Source organism: Fundulus heteroclitus, chromosome 15 (genome assembly GCF_011125445.2).
Source record: "Fundulus heteroclitus isolate FHET01 chromosome 15, MU-UCD_Fhet_4.1, whole genome shotgun sequence".
Classification (NCBI taxonomy): domain Eukaryota; kingdom Metazoa; phylum Chordata; class Actinopteri; order Cyprinodontiformes; family Fundulidae; genus Fundulus; species Fundulus heteroclitus.
Genome location: NC_046375.1, coordinates 6,322,541 through 6,340,536, shown reverse-complemented (window position 1 = coordinate 6,340,536; position 17,996 = coordinate 6,322,541). Strand labels below are relative to the sequence as shown.

Below are 17,996 nucleotides of genomic sequence, written 5' to 3'. Positions count from 1 at the left end.
CAAATTTTTGTTTTTGACTGTTTGGTGAATGTAAGGCAGGTTCTGGTGCTAATCAAATACATTTTATCTTTAAATGCATCATCTTTAACAATGGTATACAAAATCATATTATTTTTATGATAAAGCAAGGAATAAATTTCAGTCAACTATATGTTTCTTCCAGAGATGTTCTAAGACCCTGGCAGAGAATGTCTGCAGGACTATGCATCAACAAATCTGACAGCTCAACTGCCTTGCTCACTAACACAATAACAAGCAAAAAATGATGACAAACTGCTGAAGTGAATCTACTTAGCTAAAAATAATTTTCAGCTTTCCCCTGATGCACAGAGCAGCCATACAGCGACCAATAAACCGTCACTGTCTTATCTGGCATGTGCATGGCTGCTAATGGGCTTTGGAAAATCTGTGAATTTGCCAAGAGGAGAAACTTCGACTCCGTTGAATTTTAAATCGGCTTGTTGTAGGGTCTTCTGACAGTGGTTGATTGGTTTGTTTATCAGAGAGGAAGGAGGAAAAGAAGCAAAAAGAGGAGGGGAGGCGGCCAATTATCTCCCTGGGAAGTTAAACAAACAGCTTGGATTTTCTTGATGGAGGACTTTGGAAGGTGTTTTGACTTCCTGTCATTCAGATTTCTCTCACTTTTTCAGTTAAAATAATGTTTCTATTAAATAGAAACATTTAATCAGGATGTTTGCTGATGTTTTGTATAATGTTTCTCAGAGTGATTGTGGTTCATAGATGTAGCTGCTTAGTTTATATCTATAGCTGCATGTTTTGAAGTTATAAGTATGAATAAACTAAGCTTTTTTACTTATAAAAGTAAAAATTACATAACAGAATATCGTTTTTTCTTTACATAGTTACAGCTTGCTTTTACTGAACACTTTAGTTCAAGTGAAGAAACTATTTCCTCAACATGGTTGGGATCAGCTGCTCATTGTTGCATGACTTTGAGGCTGTGTTGAAGTGTAAAGTTTGCTTAAAGCCTCCAAAAAGAAGTTTGCACTTAGAAGTTGGACTTGATTGCTCCTTTGCGGTTCTAAAATAATACACAATTAACCAAAGTTATACAGTTCAACAATAGAATTTTTAATTATGTCAGAAGCACTTTATTTTAATTTTTTTCATGTAAATAAGGGAAGTTTTAGTCAGCCCTGTTCTTTACAGGGTTTCAGCAGAGTTTTGACAAATTTGGCATAATCCTGCAATTTCTGTATTTTCCAGGTTCTTTAAGTATAGAGAAAACTAAAAAAGGGGAAATAAGATAAGATTTGGAAACAAATCAAGCTATATTATCAGGAAATTCAAAGTGCTTACGAGGAAAAAAGTGGTTAAACACAAGATTAAAGATGCCATGACATCACTGTATAAACCATTTCATGTAGTTGATATTGCTGCATATGTAAATTCTTTGGAGAGTTTAATAATGATAATAATAATAATAAAAAAATAACGTTAGCTTGTTGTTTCGTCCGGCCAAATGTCCCTCCTCAGTAAAAGGATTGGTAGTGGTAATGATATGCAGCTCTACCAAGTTGACTTCACTCTGATTGGCTACAACCATTTTTGGAAAACCAGTCAAACGCGTGCACAACAGACCACATTATACCCCCAAAACCTCAGAAAAATGAAATTTGTTGTCATGGCCCCTTTTAACAGAATAATAGGAATGTTTAGGAATTTACATTAGAAAACCCAAAACTAAATTTTATAAAAGAAAAGAACACATAAGATGATAAAAATAAAATGTTTTGGTCTTTATGATTTAAAGGCGTTCAGAAAAACTGTTTCCATAGATGAGAAACTAAGTACTGCTTCCACAGTAAATGACCTTTGTCTTTAATGCATTAAACTTAAAGAAACACTGGCCCATTCCGTCATTGAATTTTTGAAATATTTTACTCAGCGACTGTAGGGGATTATGACCCCTTGTGACACAAATATAAACCTGTGTGGCGCCAGTGTTGATATTGTAAGATAGGTGGAAGCATGTAGATGTTGAATAAAAGTGGACCAAGAATGGAACGTTGATGAGTCCCACAAATGACGCAAATTAGTTCTAGCCCGCCAGGTAGGATTCAAACCAATTTTAGCAAAGTACCAGAAAGTCCTTCTCACTTTTCAAGTCTCAAACCTTTTTTTGTGCCTTTTTATTTGAATTGGAACATCCATATATCGATCCATCAATGGATCATCACTCCATTTGTCCATATGTATGTCTGACTTTTGTCCATCCATGCCTTTCTTCATCTGTCTTTCTATCATCTAAGCCAAATGCCCATCCACCTGTCTATATTGTCATCTGTTCTTTCTTCCTCCCACCCAATGATCTGTTCATCACTTTATCCATCTATCCCACTGTCCCCCAATCTATTCACAATTTTTTCATGTCCATATTTATAGGCTCAATAAATCTGTACCACTTTCAAAAAGCGTTTTACAAGTAGGCCAACATTTCACCGAGAAATCTAGAAATGTGAGTCAAGAAGTCAAATTTGTGTACTGATGCAATTATGTATGTCATGACTTACTAACAAGAAGTGGCAACTAGAAGCTGCTTGTCACTTATCTGTCCAAAGAGCAGCGACAATTTCCTGGCTCCTTTTGTGTTTAACTTTGTAATTTACATAAAAGGGAAAATAACCCTAGCCTCTTTGGGTTAACAGAAAACAGCAGCCCTTCCCCTTCACACACCACTAATGAGGTGCAAAGCCCTTGGATCTGATTTAAGCCCTCCCCTGAAGCTCGGCTGCTGTCAGTCATGCCGCAGCACTGGACTAGCAAAGCCGGCGCTCTAGCCGTCCACGCCTCATTAGGGCTAAAGAGCTTCGGGGACATGGCTTGGGGGTGTAGGAATAACATCCAAGTCTCATGGCTTCCACTGGAGGACAGGAGAATGAAAAAAGGGAAGGGGGGGGACCTACACTTGTGTGCATAAAGGGACACATTATATTTAATAGTTTCCTGATTTGTCAGAGGAAGAGATTACGGTTTCTGCTGTGAACATTATTTCAGAGATGTGGGGAAGAGACGAATCAGGTGAAACTGTGATGAAGAGGAAGACCACTGGGAGTAGCAGTGATCTAATTGTCTTTCTCCTCTTTCTTCTGAACACTCTTGACAACATTACCCAGAGCTAACTGGCCAATTAGACAGCAGAAGAACCACCTTTGCTCAGCTCAGACCTGTGTCCTAACTAGATGACAGCTCTTCTTAGCCGCGGCACTCAGCCTCTTTGATCTTTTGAGCTGTTTGTCCTTTTTTGACATAAAACCCATTATCCGTTTTCAAAAGATCTTTCCGTCAGTGGGTACAGTCATTTGCCTAAACTGAACTGTCAAGACATTTCGTTTTTTCCCCTCACGCACCCAGCTCAAACCTGCTATCCTTGTGTCCAGTCCCTTAAAGTCCCTTAAAGTGGATAAAAGTGTGTGTGTGTGTGTGTGTCTGTGGGCGGGGGTCTATATTCTCTCTGCTCTTAACTGAGTAGCCTCTTTTGCTTGACCAACATCCTTAAGAAGCCTTGGGAATGATTAGGTTATAGAGATAGCCTTATTAGATTTCCTTTCAATAAAACTGAGTTAAAATGATCGTTAAATCTAAAGGGAGAGGCATCTACCTGCAATGTATAAAAAGCAGTAATGTTTTTTAGTGACTGACTATGACAGTACCTGCCTTTGGTACTCTGCTCTTCATACTATTTTGTTAAACTTCATTTTAAAGTTACTCACTAAAAGTATTACCAAACATATTTTACACAAAAAAAGGTTATTAAGAATACAACAAATTAGACTTTTAATAAGCAAAAATCAAGTATTACTTGTAGAAATACATATTCTGGCAAAGTCTAATAACATCACATCAAAAATGAAAGTGTTCTCATAACTTAGAACTAGTAGTTTATAAATACATAGGTGTTGCGTCGCTAGTTCTGATTTCATTATGCGCACCACTAGATGGTGCGCCAGTGTGAAAATCCTACACACTGGGGCTTTAACACAATCCAAACCTATAAAAAAAGAGATGATTTTTCAAACGAGATGCATACTTTTTCAGAACACACTGAATATAAAACAAGAAGGGTTTCGGGTGGGTGCGGGAGCCTTGGCATGCTAGTCCCTAATGGAACAGACTGCCTTTAATTAAATGAGCAATAAGCAAAATTCCCCCACTGGGCGGTGGGGCTGTTGAGCGCTGTCTGTAGACCAAAACAAAATGTGTATCAAGCCACGACTCTCTATCGCCATTCCGGCTTTGTAAGCAAAAGACTAGAGAACAACACAGGGAGATGGTGTGTAAGACATCGTACCATATTTACCATCCGAAAAGATTCCTTTAGTTTTTTTACATCGCTATTTTTTTTTTTATTTCTATCTAAAATAATGACATTTCGCTTATTGCTCCTTTTAGGGTGTGGAATTTCCCATGGAGGCTCCAACTAATTGTTAAAAGATGTCAGGAAACAGTGCAGATAATGAAACTCCTCAAAGCAAAAGTGGTTCAACAATGGTTTGTCGGAGCAAAACAAGTTTGAGATGTCGGCTTGGCCTCCAGGTTCCCCAGATCCCAATCCAATCATACATCTGTGGGGAACCATGACTGCTTCACTCAGGACTTAAAGGATTTCCTGCTCACATTTTAGTGCCAGATACCACAGCACACCTTCAGGGGTCTAATGGAGTTCATGCCTCAACGGGTCAGAGCTGTATATGCATCAAAAGTGAGACCAACACACTGCAGGTAGTCCAAAAAATGTTTTATCTGATTGATGGTTACTTTAAATATTGTACTGCACTCTCATCTCTCTCTCTCTTCAAAATTAGAGGCGGCTTGAAATGCATTTTCAATTAATTCAGTCAGTTAAAGCTTATTTGATTTGAATTTGTTCCCTAAATTTGGCCTTTTAGTGTGAAATGTCAGGATTTTAGGACTTTATGTCTTTCTTTCTCTTTACTTTAGCGGTTTTGGATCATCTGCCTCCTTCCCACTCCGTCCTGCTTCTCTCACACCAACTCCTGTTAATCCTCCTCCCTTACATCCATGAACCATCTCTGTGCCTTTGATTTTTTTTTTTTTTTAACTCCCTCCCTCTTAGCTTTATATTCAACATCTCTCCGGTTCACCTGCTATTCCCCTCCCTGCAGATGTCCAACTCAGCTCAGCCTTGCCTCTAAAAGGTCATCTCCAAACTGCTCAACCTGAGCTGTCCCTCTGATGCACTCATTTCTAGTTTTCTCTGTTTTCGTCACTCCCAAAGGGAAATTTTAACATCTCCAGCTCTCTGTTCCCTCCCGAGTCAGCCAATTCTTTTTGTTAGTGCCACTGTCTCCAAATCACACATCAGAACAGTTGCTACTACTGTCTTGTAAACCTTTCTTACCACTCTCACAATCTCTCTGTCACAAATCACTCCTAACTCTTGCCTCTATACATCGTGCATCCTCTTTTTTTCAGGTTAAGGTTTGATTTATTAATCCCCAAAGGGGTAAATTGAGTTTCCATTGACATGTAAGAAACATATATACAGGCAAAAAACACTCACACTGGACTCTGCTATAATGCCACATCATTATAAAATAACACCAGTGTCAATATCAGTATCAAATATTAGATCTTACAAAGTGCCTATTATAAAAGTGCACGGCAGCAGGAATAAAAAAGCTTCTGAAGCGTTCTGTTGAACAACGAGGCATTACCATTCGCCCACTAGAAGAGCTCCTGAGTTCATTAAAGACACTGTGGAGAGGGTGGTCCTTGAGAGACAGAACAAAAGTTTATTCATCATCCTTTTGTCCATGATAATGTCCACTGAGTCGAGATTTAATCCAACCACTGAGCCGGCCTTTTTGATCAGTTTGTTCAGTCTGTTTTTGTTCTCAACAGTGATGCTCCTGCCCCAACATTGCAAAAGAGATTCTTGTTAATCTCTTTTGCAATGCCCATAATTTCAAGTCCTTCAATGCGCTTTACGGTTCCACTTGTTTTCATTTTATTCACACATATTTTCGTTTCCTGCTTTTACTTGCTTTCACCTGCTTCTCTCCAAAGCACTTGCCCACAGTTCTAGACTGTTTTCTGTCTAATACCATTACAACATTTTCTGCAAACATTATAGTCCTTGGGCAGTCCTGTCTGAGCTTATCTGTCCATTGACATTATAAATACATTATATTAAAGGTCCGATCGGAATAGTGTGATCGGATTACGCTTAATCGGAAGGAAATTGTATTTCGAATGAGAGGGGTGGTTTATGCCAATTGATAATCCGATCAATGTGCATATAAACGCTTGTCAGGATCAAGTTATTCTGAATGTGGCAAACTGACCTGAATGCGCATGTGAGCCTGACGTAAACTTGACATATTTCCGCTAGGGCTGGACAATTAATCTCAATTGCAATATAATCGCAATTTTAAAAAACGCAATTTCCAGATCGCAGAGTTCTGCAATTTTTGGGTATGTATGTAACAATTAATGAATGAGACATGTCTTTAGGTGTTGGCAATGTGTTTAAAGTGGGTTTGCCTCCACATGGAAGGGAAGAGAGTTGCAGCAGTGAGGTAATAAAATTTTATTATTTGTTAGTATAGTTAATATTATCATAGTTTTTTTTTTACCAGAAACTTTCAGGAATCTCACCATAGCATTAAGTACTGGTCAAACTCTTTAATAAATGGACTTGTTTGTTGTGCCCATATAAACGGCACAATCCGACTACATCCACATTTTGACAAGGTTTTGTCTCCTGTTGCTATTTACTGTAGGCTTGGATAATGATTTTCCTCCCTCATGTTGAGTGTTTATTAAATGACAAAATGTCGTTGTGAAGAACCTTTCCTTTATAAATAGTTATTTGTAAAAGTCTTACTTGTCGATTTGAAAATAAAAAAATAATTGACAGCTATATTATTTGTCAATTTATAATGGAAATTTCAATATTTATCTTGTCTTGTCCTGTTGAATATTAAATTGGTTGACAGTTATTTAGGGTATGGTATTTTATTAATTATTAAGCAATAGATTAATGGAGACTGTATTTTCTTTTATATAAAAAATAAAACAAAAACAAAGGTTAAAGCCTTAATGTTTAACAAGCACTTCACTATTACATTTACATTTGATATTTTTGTTTGAGTTTTCCCTTTCCAACCAGCTGGGACTGATCGCGCATGTAATACACCTAATCCCTTTGCTACAATTGTGGAGAGTCACAGCAGGTACAAGAAATGCAACGCTGCGTCTGTGGGGACCTTGTTAATCTCTCAGTCTCTGTCATCTGCCTTTGTTTTCTTAAAGGGTGTACTTTTTTTAGTGTGTCAAAACTGCAGGTTGGCACATCATTAAATCTTTATATTTTCAAGTATATTTATATCTATATCTATATCTCATTTGTTACAGTCTAGAAATAATATATTTTTTTGGTGTTATATGGAGGAAGCATAACCTTTTTGAAACAGTAGTGCCTCCAATGAGCTCACAATGTTGAAGGCACACAAATCCATAACATCATCTGGATTTTTCTATGCTATTAAAATACAAAAGGACCATAGGGTGTGTAAACTTCTGGTTGTGAAGACAGTAATTTAAAAATCTCTGTTGAGAAATATCTTCTATTCCGCTGGCATTTAAAAAACAGCAATAATTTAGTAATCCTAACTGATCTAAAACAGGTAAGGTTTAGTCTGATTCAATGACAGATTGGGAGGAAAAACAATGTTGAATGTAAACTTCTGTTCTAAACTCTTGCCTGAAAAGGTATCATCTTAATTTATTCTGCAAATATCATGGGTACATACCACTCTTGCAATCTCTCACTTCATCTCTTGAGCACAAAATAGTTTTGCTGGTAATTATTCTTGGCTAATGTAGTTGCCATACACTCTCTATAATCATTATCATTAGTTTTTCTTAAATTATGAAGAGTTTTCCAGCAACAGTTTTTTTATTTAAATTATAAATGCTAAAACAAACAAGTTTCTTGGGGAATAAAATGTAAATTGAATTAGATCTGCAAAAGTATATCACACATTATCCCATGTGTGATATAAAGCAGCCATAATGCCATTTATACATACATAATGTTTTCATGAGAGCAATTTAGGAACATGCTGATCTAGCCCGCCTTAACATGTTTAAAAACAGCTTAAAAAAACACACTTCTCCAATATTAAATACAAATAAATGTTTTCCATTTGTTTCTTGCATCTCAATGAAGTTTCTATTTAAAACGAATTATATTCATTGATGCAATGATGATAATTTGCATAATTATTTGTACCTTTTTACACCAGAATCTAATTCAACATGCTTAATTAATTCTGGAGAATTACCGTGGTGTTCCTGGCTCTGTAATATAAATTAAATGTAATTTTAACTACTTTATAATGAACAATACTTTGCAAATAAATGCCATTAATGCAAGGTATAGACTTATTGTATTGGTCAAAGGCAGGAGTTGTAGAGTTTGACGATCACATGTAGGAATTTACTGCAACATTTGGAAATACAACATGGCTAATTTAGTTCCTCTGTTATGTATATGGGGTAGGTCCACCTCGTTGATCCTGTCGACCCGGGAGAAAATCCTGGTTGCTTCTGGAAGGCCTAAAACTTCTGTGGTCCTTCTGATGTCTTCTGTAATTGTTAACTGGCTAACTGTAAATCACATCATCCAATAGAAGTAGAAGATTTCCCTATATTTTAAGCCCTAAATAGATACTTTCTGATCTTTCCCCAAGTGTCTGTCTGGGGTTCTGTTCAAATTATTTTTAAAAGATTGGTTGTAGTCTATGACAACTCTATGACTACCGATCCCTATTCTTGGTCTGTGACTTTTTTGTATTTTTGTGTCTGCCGCACCATTGACGTGGCGGCAGTGGCGCCGGTAGCGGTGTAGTTCGTCCTGTAATTGGCCCCAACCCACTGCTCCAACCGTCTCAGAATGATGGAATGTGGTGTGAAGCGCTTTGGGGTCCTCTGGACATGATAAAGTATAGCACTTTATAGCACAAGTACAGGCCATTTTACCATTTACATTAGCCCGTCATCTGTTCAGTTATCGAGTAACTAAAACCCAAATTAACTTGTTTGCAGATAAGGTTATTATCTTTATGTTCCTGTCCAAATCTTGACATTTTTGTGTAAGCCTTTTTAAATCTGCAATATTTGGTCTGAAACCACCTTAGTGCTGACCTCTATGGGTTGAAACATGGCTACTGCAGTTGAATTTTCCTATGGCTACTGCAGTTGAATTTTCCTACTGGTTAAAGTTGTATAGCTTGGTACATGACTATGTCACAGCACCGCATTCGGGTATAAAACCGTTTCACTTAGAGACACCCCAGTGGTGCGTCAGGAGGTGGAATTACGAGTATTGATCGATAATGTTTTTCAGGTTATATTTACTTGAGCTAATTTAAATGTACATGCAAATGTACATTTCACTGCTTTGAACTTCACATACAATGCTAAGCCAGTTTTAGCAATCATGCTGACAATATCACGTTACCACTTAGAACCTGGACCCATCCTCCACTGCCTCTGCAGCACCGGCTTCAGGCACCACTGAGTCAGCTCCCTGAGCCAGCGGCTTGATTAGATAAGGGTCAGGCTCGCTGGGCTCTACAAAGCCTCTCTCAACCTTGAGTGACGAGGAAGGTGAAAGATCCTCCAGCTCAAAAGATCGATCAGTGATGAAACTACCACCGTCGCTCTGATCATTGTCCATGTTTCAATATGTCAGATTAAGTTAGCTGTCACATTCCCTCGTCCTGACCGCAGCCCCAATTAACCCGCTCCGCTCATCCACACACTTGGCCGTGCCGCTCGGTGTCTCTTGGCTTTCTCTTCACTTTGGTGGAATTAGTCAAATGTTGTCTGGGGGTTGGGGTTATGCTTTCACATCAGATTTAGTTCCACTTTAAAACTTTGAGAAACCTTGTCCAATTTCTTTTGGGCCCCGTCTCGCAACACCTGTCCATGTGAGCTAGCAGTTAAATTCTGAGATGTTTAAAGGTTCATCAATATTAATAACACTGTCCTGTGGTGCAGTGATTTAGTTTTTTAGTGGTCAATCTAGGGCTGAAACGATTAATAGTGATTAATCGATTAATAAAATAATCCTCAACTAATAAGGTAATCAAATCCAATGAACATGCCATTTACTGAAACAATAACCTACCTACAACAGTAATTAGGACAAAACTGTGAAGTTTTTGCCAATCACAATTCATTTAAAATGTGCAATAAAGTTTTTTTTTCTAATTTCCAAATGTTATTATTTAGAATTGCTTATTTACTAAAAGTATCTCTTTTTAGATGAATTAATTAGTCGTAAAAAGAATCGATAGTTTAACGGATTTTTAAAATAATCGATAGCTGCAGTCCAAGGTCAATCTAAGTGTGAAGAACTTTATATTTCTTATTTCAGATGTATTAACAATACTAGACATATATTAAAGAAGGTTTTGGGATCATTATATCTTTATTGTTATAATAAAGATATAATGATCCCAAAACTTCCGGTTATACAGTTTTGGGTGAAGATAAAGGCAGCTGGACTGATTTTTATTTTATTTTTTTTAAAGAGTGATTAATCTTTTTAGCTCAACTCATTGAATGAACAGAAGGGAGGATCAAAGACTTTACTCACTTTTATTGTGTACAATGGTTTCCGACTTAGTAATCAGAGGTAATGAACAGTTGGATGAACAGTCTAATTACACTCCTGTCTCTCTGGATTTTACTAAAGCCTATCACAGTTTTTCACTGATAATGTGTTTTATCTTCAGTGTTAACCCTTCCAATTTAGACAAATGGTTCAATGAAAATTACATAATAGATTTAAAGTCACTATAAAAACTGAAATCACACTAATTAATTACTGTGCTGTAAAATTAGTTAATTTCATTTTACTACCTTGAAATTATATTTCAGTTTTATGTGATTTGGAGCACTATTGTTCAGAAGGGATATTTACTCACTAACAGATCGGCTCTGTGTAATAAGAGATTTTACCTGATTATTTTTTCAGCTGAAGATAAGGGAAATCAGTTCACACTTCAAGTGCATGCTGACATTATTTAATCACATTACATCTTCTCCTTCATTTGACATTTTCATATTCCGCAGAAAGGACAAGGCGGAAAATATCAAATGGTAGACTTTAAAGGGTCTTGATGCTTCATGCACTGACAGCATGGATCCGAGAAGACTAGAATCAAATTAACACCATTGAAGTGTTCAAATTGTGACCCATGCTGGTAAGATGGTTTATCTCAGGGGTTATTTTTAACAGTCTAACAGTCACCGATCTTATGTTGCTGAGTCTCTCAGAGGCGCTTAGTCGGGTGAAAAAGTAATTTTCCAGCAATAGCCTTTCTTCTACACTTGGTTTTCCTCTGTTGTAAATTTAGTTGGTTTAAAAAAAGATGGAAATGTAGAATAAAATCCCTTGTGGTGTAACATAGGCAAGTTCAACATTAAAAGTTTGAAAAGGACTAAAATAGTAGTCTTGGGGGAGAGGGGGTGGGGGCGGGGGGAGAAATGTTCACATTTCAATTTATATACAGTTATGTGAAAATGCTTTTGCCCCATTACAGACTTCTGGTTTTCCTTTTTAGTCACACAGATCATCAAACAAGCTTTCATAGTAAACAAAGACAAATAGAGTAAATACATAGTCAAAATATCCAGTCCTTAAATGATTTTTTTTATTGTGGGGGAAAAAAATAAGGAAACCAAACAAACCTGGACCTACATAAAGAGCGTAAGAACACATGAAGGCCATTTTCGCCCAGTCTTTATTACACTGACCTTAACTTGAGGCAAGTAAGGCCTGCAGTGCTTGGTGCTACTATGACCTCCTGGATGAGTCAATGATGTACTCTTAAACTAATATTATTATGCCTGCTGATCTTGGGAATTCTCATTACTGTTCAGTGTTTTCTCCATCTGTAGATATTGACTCTCTCTGGGGTTTGCTGCAGTCTTAAAGACTTACAATTGGCCTTGAAACCCTTAACACACCACACATTGACTTTGTTTGTCATCTGTCCTTGAATTGCTTTCCAACTTAATGTTTTCAGATATTATCTCACCTGTTTGAGTGATTACCGGTTCTACCGTTTTGACAATAATTATGTCTGAGTGTGATTGTGAAGTTGAACTGCGCTTACTTCATTCGGGGGAATGAGGGGATAAACTCTGTATTTAGGTAGATCGGGTTAGCTTTTTTACTTTAATAAATTTAATTATCCTTTGAAAACCTAGTTTATTTTCACTCAGATTGTCTTTGTCTGCCATTAAAATACTTTTGATGATCTGAAATATTTAGGTGTAGAAAAAAAGCACAGATAGAAGATGAATGTAATGGGGTAATACCTTTTCACAGTAAAATATCTGCAGAGGCAAAATATTTAACATCATATCGTTTTAATTCAGTACAACATTTGTATTTTGTTTTGTCATTGCAATTGTCAACTTTGTGTTAGAGAGACTTTTAGGATGTCCTTTTATTATTTTAATCAGATATTATCTCACCTGTGAAGTCCTGCCGGGGATTAGCTGTATTTGCTCACAATTTAAAGCCAGGTTAATCTTCTAAAAGCCAAACAGAGTTTTTATGTTAATGCCAGAGAGTTCTATTTTAAAAGATAAAAATGTATTTACTTCTCCCAAACTCTTGGCTTTGAATAAAATAAATGTTTCTTTAAGTACTCTTGACTAAGATAAGACTAGCTGTCTGTGGCCGCCCCTCAACTCTGTAATCAGCTTTCATGTGAGCTTCAATCTGTAACTGAACTTTGTCTTTTTAAGTCAAAGCTCAAAACTTTTTTTTTTATTCAGGCAAACTTTTAATACTTAAAACAAAACTATGTTTAATAGTACCCGCCTTGTTTTGAACCTATTTTAATGTAATCTTCGAGCTAGCTGTGTGTTTTTGTTTGATATATATTGACTTTGTGAAGCACTTTGGTCACCATTATGGTGGATGTGGAACGGGCTAAAGAAATAAATGTTTGACAGCTTTTTAGAATAAAACTCTTGCTGTTTGTATGAAGATGATGGGTTCATTTTTCTGGGATACTTTCTCCTAATTTCTCTCTTTTTGCACACAGCACAGCTAGATAAAAGCAAAAGTGGTTGCTTTGTTGGTATTTTGTAATTAGACGTTGTCTGTTTGTCTTTTCTTTGTCACAATAAGAGATTTTATGCCTTTGCAACATGTTCTGTTACAAGTGTTCGGAACTCATTTGCAAATTAGAGGCATACAAACTGTTTCTTGTTCTAATCTGGTGCACAGTACTGAACCAAATCTCAAGTGTGTCCTTTCTTTGTTAACAGTAGATTTTCTTTAAAACATAGCATCCTCAAAATAAATAAAGCGAAACTGGAAGCGTTGTTTGCCTGAAGGAATTGCAATGAAGCACAGCAATCCTAAAATTCTTAATAAATTGTTACATTTGCTGTATTAGGTTAAAACCCATCTATGAAAACTGTATTTCAGCAGGTAGAAAGAGATCTGGATGACCACCACTGCTTCAATGCTTAAAATAAATAAAATATAAATAAATAAGTAATGAATAATTCTGCTTATAGTCCCACAAAGGGGACTTTCTTCTCTGCGTTTAACTCATCCAGTAGGGAGCAGTGTGCTGCCAACACTGAGTGGCACTCGAGGAGCAGTCTGTGGTCAAGGGTCTTGCTCAGGGGCTCAGAGTGACAGACTGAGTTTCGAACTGGTGACCTTTGCAGCCTCTCCAAGACGCAAACGCCCAACTCCCTAACCACTAGGTCACCACTCCCAAATGTCGCCTTAAAGCATGCAAAACAGATGGCGTTGATAAGAGGTTAAGACACAAAGACTTATTGCCGTCATACAATGTGGTAGTTTAAATAATGTGCATGCAACATTATTAAGATTTTGAACATTTGAGCATGAGATGGGTTTCTTTTAACAGATTATCAAATTATCAATTTAGTACTGTAGTTTTGATTTAATCACCGAACCCTTACAAAGTAAAGTGATAGACAGTCATTGTTTTTTATAAGTAATACATTTATTGTCACATTCTTAGTCTCAAATATACTCTTTTGTGGTTTGTGTGCTATAAATACAGCACGTTTCCAAACTCACAAATTCACGGTGAATGATCATGACTTAAATTTAAGTTTAAAAAGTCATATTACAACAAGTAATGGGTCCGATCAGGTTTCATGCTGCCAAATCCGATCACTTAAGATAACCGGTATTGATCAAGTGGATTGGCTGTAAATATCTTTGATTTAGTTATAAATGCTGCTTGCTACATGATCTGACAAAAATTAACCATAATAGTACACAGTAATTTAGATAAAAACAGGTTTTCATATTACTGCATAATTTATTGATATCAGTCTCATCCATCCATCCATCCATCCAACGCGTCTGTCCCTTGTGGGGTCTTCAGCTGTCAATGGGCAAGAGGTGGGGTACACCCTGGACAGGTCGCCAGTCTACGGCAGGGCAGATATCAGTCTCATAATCTTTATTTTTTTTCTGTAGTTTTTGAGTTTTCCACATTATTTTCATTTTACATAGTAGTTTAGTTGAAGGTTACTGGTTTAGTTTTTAAATAATTTGTTGGCTAAAGTAATCTAAAGGTATACAGCCACGTTATGTTTCTAAAAAAAAAAAAAAAAAAAACTCTTTGAACGATGATAAAATGAAGTTCTATACACCAAGCCTCCTTCATGATAGTGTTTTGGTGCTCCTTTTTGAGGCTAGGTAGAATCCATTAGTAGGTGCGATGAACAGATATAAACAGACCTGGGGACATCTACAGACAGTATCTCAGAACTATAATAATGCCGGTTTGCTTTAATAATAAAACAGTAATAAATAATGCCGGACTGAACCTGACCCTCTGCAATGCCTTGCAATAAAGCGGCAGCTCGTGTGATTGAAGAACAATTGTTGTTAATTAAATACACCGATCTACAGCAACTTTAAGAGCCTCATATCAGAATATTTACTCACATCAGTCAACTCTGTGGTCACATATGACCATTGGCAGGTTTAGCGTCTGCTTCAGTGACCACCAACGGTCATACTGTATTCCCAGCGACATTCCAATCTTTCTGTCTTGGAATAATATATTTTTTCACTGGATCTTGGACCATTCTGCATTGTATCGCTGGGAGATGCTAATAGCCATTAGCCACTTCCTTGTTTTATCCCCTGCTGTGCATGCGCAGTGTTGTAATTCCTATGTTGTTAAAAATAAACACAAAATGCTTTATTTAACAAACTGAGCAAAAACAAAGCGTAAAACACCGAAATAATAACTAATATGCCAACAGGACCAGATAATCTTTCACATAAACTTTGTATGTAACCAGAGTGACCTATTGACATAAAAAAAATCAAATAACGTGGGTATGCACCTTTAACTGGAAGTTTAATTATTGTGTTAATATATTTTTTTGTATTTTGGAAATAAGTTTGTGTTTCTTCTGTTAATGTGAGTGGTACTTACTGTTTGAGGATCTAATGTTCTGAAAAAAGACACACCTCACCAGGTATGGCTACGTCTGTAAAATATTTACCGGTAGCGGGGACCCAAGTGTGAGAGCAACAGACGGAACCCAGAGTCTTCCACCACTGAGAAAGGGTCATCTAGCCTGTTGAATTTCATTATTCTTCAGGTTATTTGTTTAACCTTCTGAATGTCACGTTAATACCGGTGGGTGTTGGCAATTGTGGGCCGCGTTATCTGACTCTCTTCTTTTCATTCTCTACAAATGAGCCTCAAAAACTCACAATAGTCTGACCTGTGCTTATTCTTTAAATGTGTGAAATTCGTTTGGTTAAGGCATACTTTTTCACGGACATCAGAAGGTAATGATCAGTGGACGATTGATCAGAATGCCTCTAATTTCTATAGTTATGATAAATATAGAGCTTCTAACATGCTAATTAAGAACTCGCTCCTTTTTTGGCAGCTGAGCCAAAGGAGCCAAGAGTCACTGTATGCAAAAAGAGAGGAAAGTGATTTGGAGATATTTTAAAGGCAGAGTTTATTTATGCTTGAATAAATCTATTTGATAGGTAATGTGTAAGTGTTTTTTATGTCTTGTGTGTTTTCTGTGCACACAAAGAAAACAGGTAGAGTGACTCTGCACACCATTTAATACAAGGGACAAGGCTATTTTATTTTGTTAAAATGTTGCATTTTCATTAATAAATCTCTTTAAAATCTGGTATAAAATAGCCTACAGAGACAGCTTGCATGGATGTTAATTTTACTAGAAATGGTTGAGATGTTGAGTTTAGAACTTTTTTAGTTGCTACAGATGCATCATTTGCTTAATAAAAAATGTTCAGTGTACACTGAAGACATGTCATGTTATTGCATCTTAGACAATGAAATGTGGATTTTATTTTTAAACGAACTGACTTATTGGTTTTCATGCATTTTGTATGTAATGTATTTTGTATGTAATGTATTATGTTTAATTAGTTAAATGAACAATCTACAGAATGTGCCAGTTTGTTATATAATTACTTGAATGCTAGTAAAACGGATAGAATACTCGATTACTAAAATAATTGCTAGCTACAGCCCTCGTTTATTTATCACCACTTAAGGTATCACATACTTTTAATGATTTGAATATAGATCTGTATTTTAATTTACGATACTTGGTTGTCCCTCGAGGCTCTATGCTAGGTCCCAGTTTCATTTTATGATACATACCTTTGGGATCTTTCCTTAAAACATAAAATATCCCTTTTCTCTGCCTTTTACTATAAATTTCAATCCTTTCTGACATTAAACATATTAGGGATGTTTTGAAGTTTTTTCATTAGAGTTTAAATTAGATCGGTGCTTTGAAGGATTTTAATTGCTGTTTTTCCACATCAAAACAAGTGTGAAATATTATATGTATAAAAATTACTATAAAAGTGAAATGGTCTTTTTGGGCTTTTAACTGAATTTGTTAAAAGGCCTTCGCAAAATAACTCAGTTGGCAATTTTTTATGTTATAAGTTTTAGATGAGTGTAAATGTCTTTACAATGGTTTTGAGAAAGCTATTTATAGTTTTATTTTGAACTAGATACATCATTACTGTCTCATGTGTGCACATAGAGATTAGTCATCTGTTCATATTCTGCAGATGATACAAAATGCTGCCACACATCTTGTTGCTGAGTTCTGCATAATTTCCGCACCTGTTTTGGCTTCACTCCACTGGTCTCATGTCCATTACAGGATTTAATATATTTTTTTGGTTGTTATCAATAAAATAACCTTATTATTAGGAAATATACATTATATCATATCAGACCTGGTGTGCAGAACTTGTTTTTTTTCCCTGTTTTTTATCTAATAGGTGATTTTTTTCCTTTTTTTTTTTTACTGGTTTTAAAAATTTTACTTCAAGTGGATCCATTTCAGAATGTTTTGTTTTATTGTCTCGTAGTTATCACTATATAACAGTGTAAACTCATTCTTCACAGGTACATGATGCTGATCAATGGAAAGAACGAAGTGTACATGATCGACAGGGACAACACGATCTTCCACATAGCAAACCTCGAGTTCCCTTTCCGGAAGGATCTACGCGTCCATTTATCCAAAACGCTACTGGATGGGGTGAGGAGGTTTTCTTGCATATACACGTGCACCTTTTCTTGGCTTTTAAATAGTTTCATATTCTGTACGACTTCTCTCACATTCCCAGTTCCACCTGGTCCCCCTTCCGTCTTTACCGTGGTCACATTCTTATAAGGCGCCCGGTGCTCAGTGTTGCAGAAAATTGACGCCGTTTTAGAAATCTTAGGTGAAGGCATGGTGACGCATGTGTCACTGGGAAGGCAACGTTTGCCAGGATAGGCTGACAGGAACACGATCACGCGTGTTCTGAAGAAATTGCTCATTAATTGTTACACAGTTTCCTGTATGTGTGGGCTTCGCTGCAACCCAATGCTGTGCACGAGGGGGCTCAA

General features: G+C 36.6%; 1 protein-coding gene across 1 annotated transcript in view; it reads left to right on the top strand.

Annotated features, from left to right (window-relative positions):
* The window catches only part of rngtt (RNA guanylyltransferase and 5'-phosphatase), a 136,523-nt gene that overhangs the window by 20,155 nt on the left and 98,372 nt on the right, over positions 1-17,996 (top strand). The window contains exon 9 of the mRNA XM_036147592.1: positions 17,508-17,643. Within this exon, the coding sequence (XP_036003485.1) occupies positions 17,508-17,643 (136 nt within the window). The remainder of the gene's footprint in view (positions 1-17,507; positions 17,644-17,996) is intronic.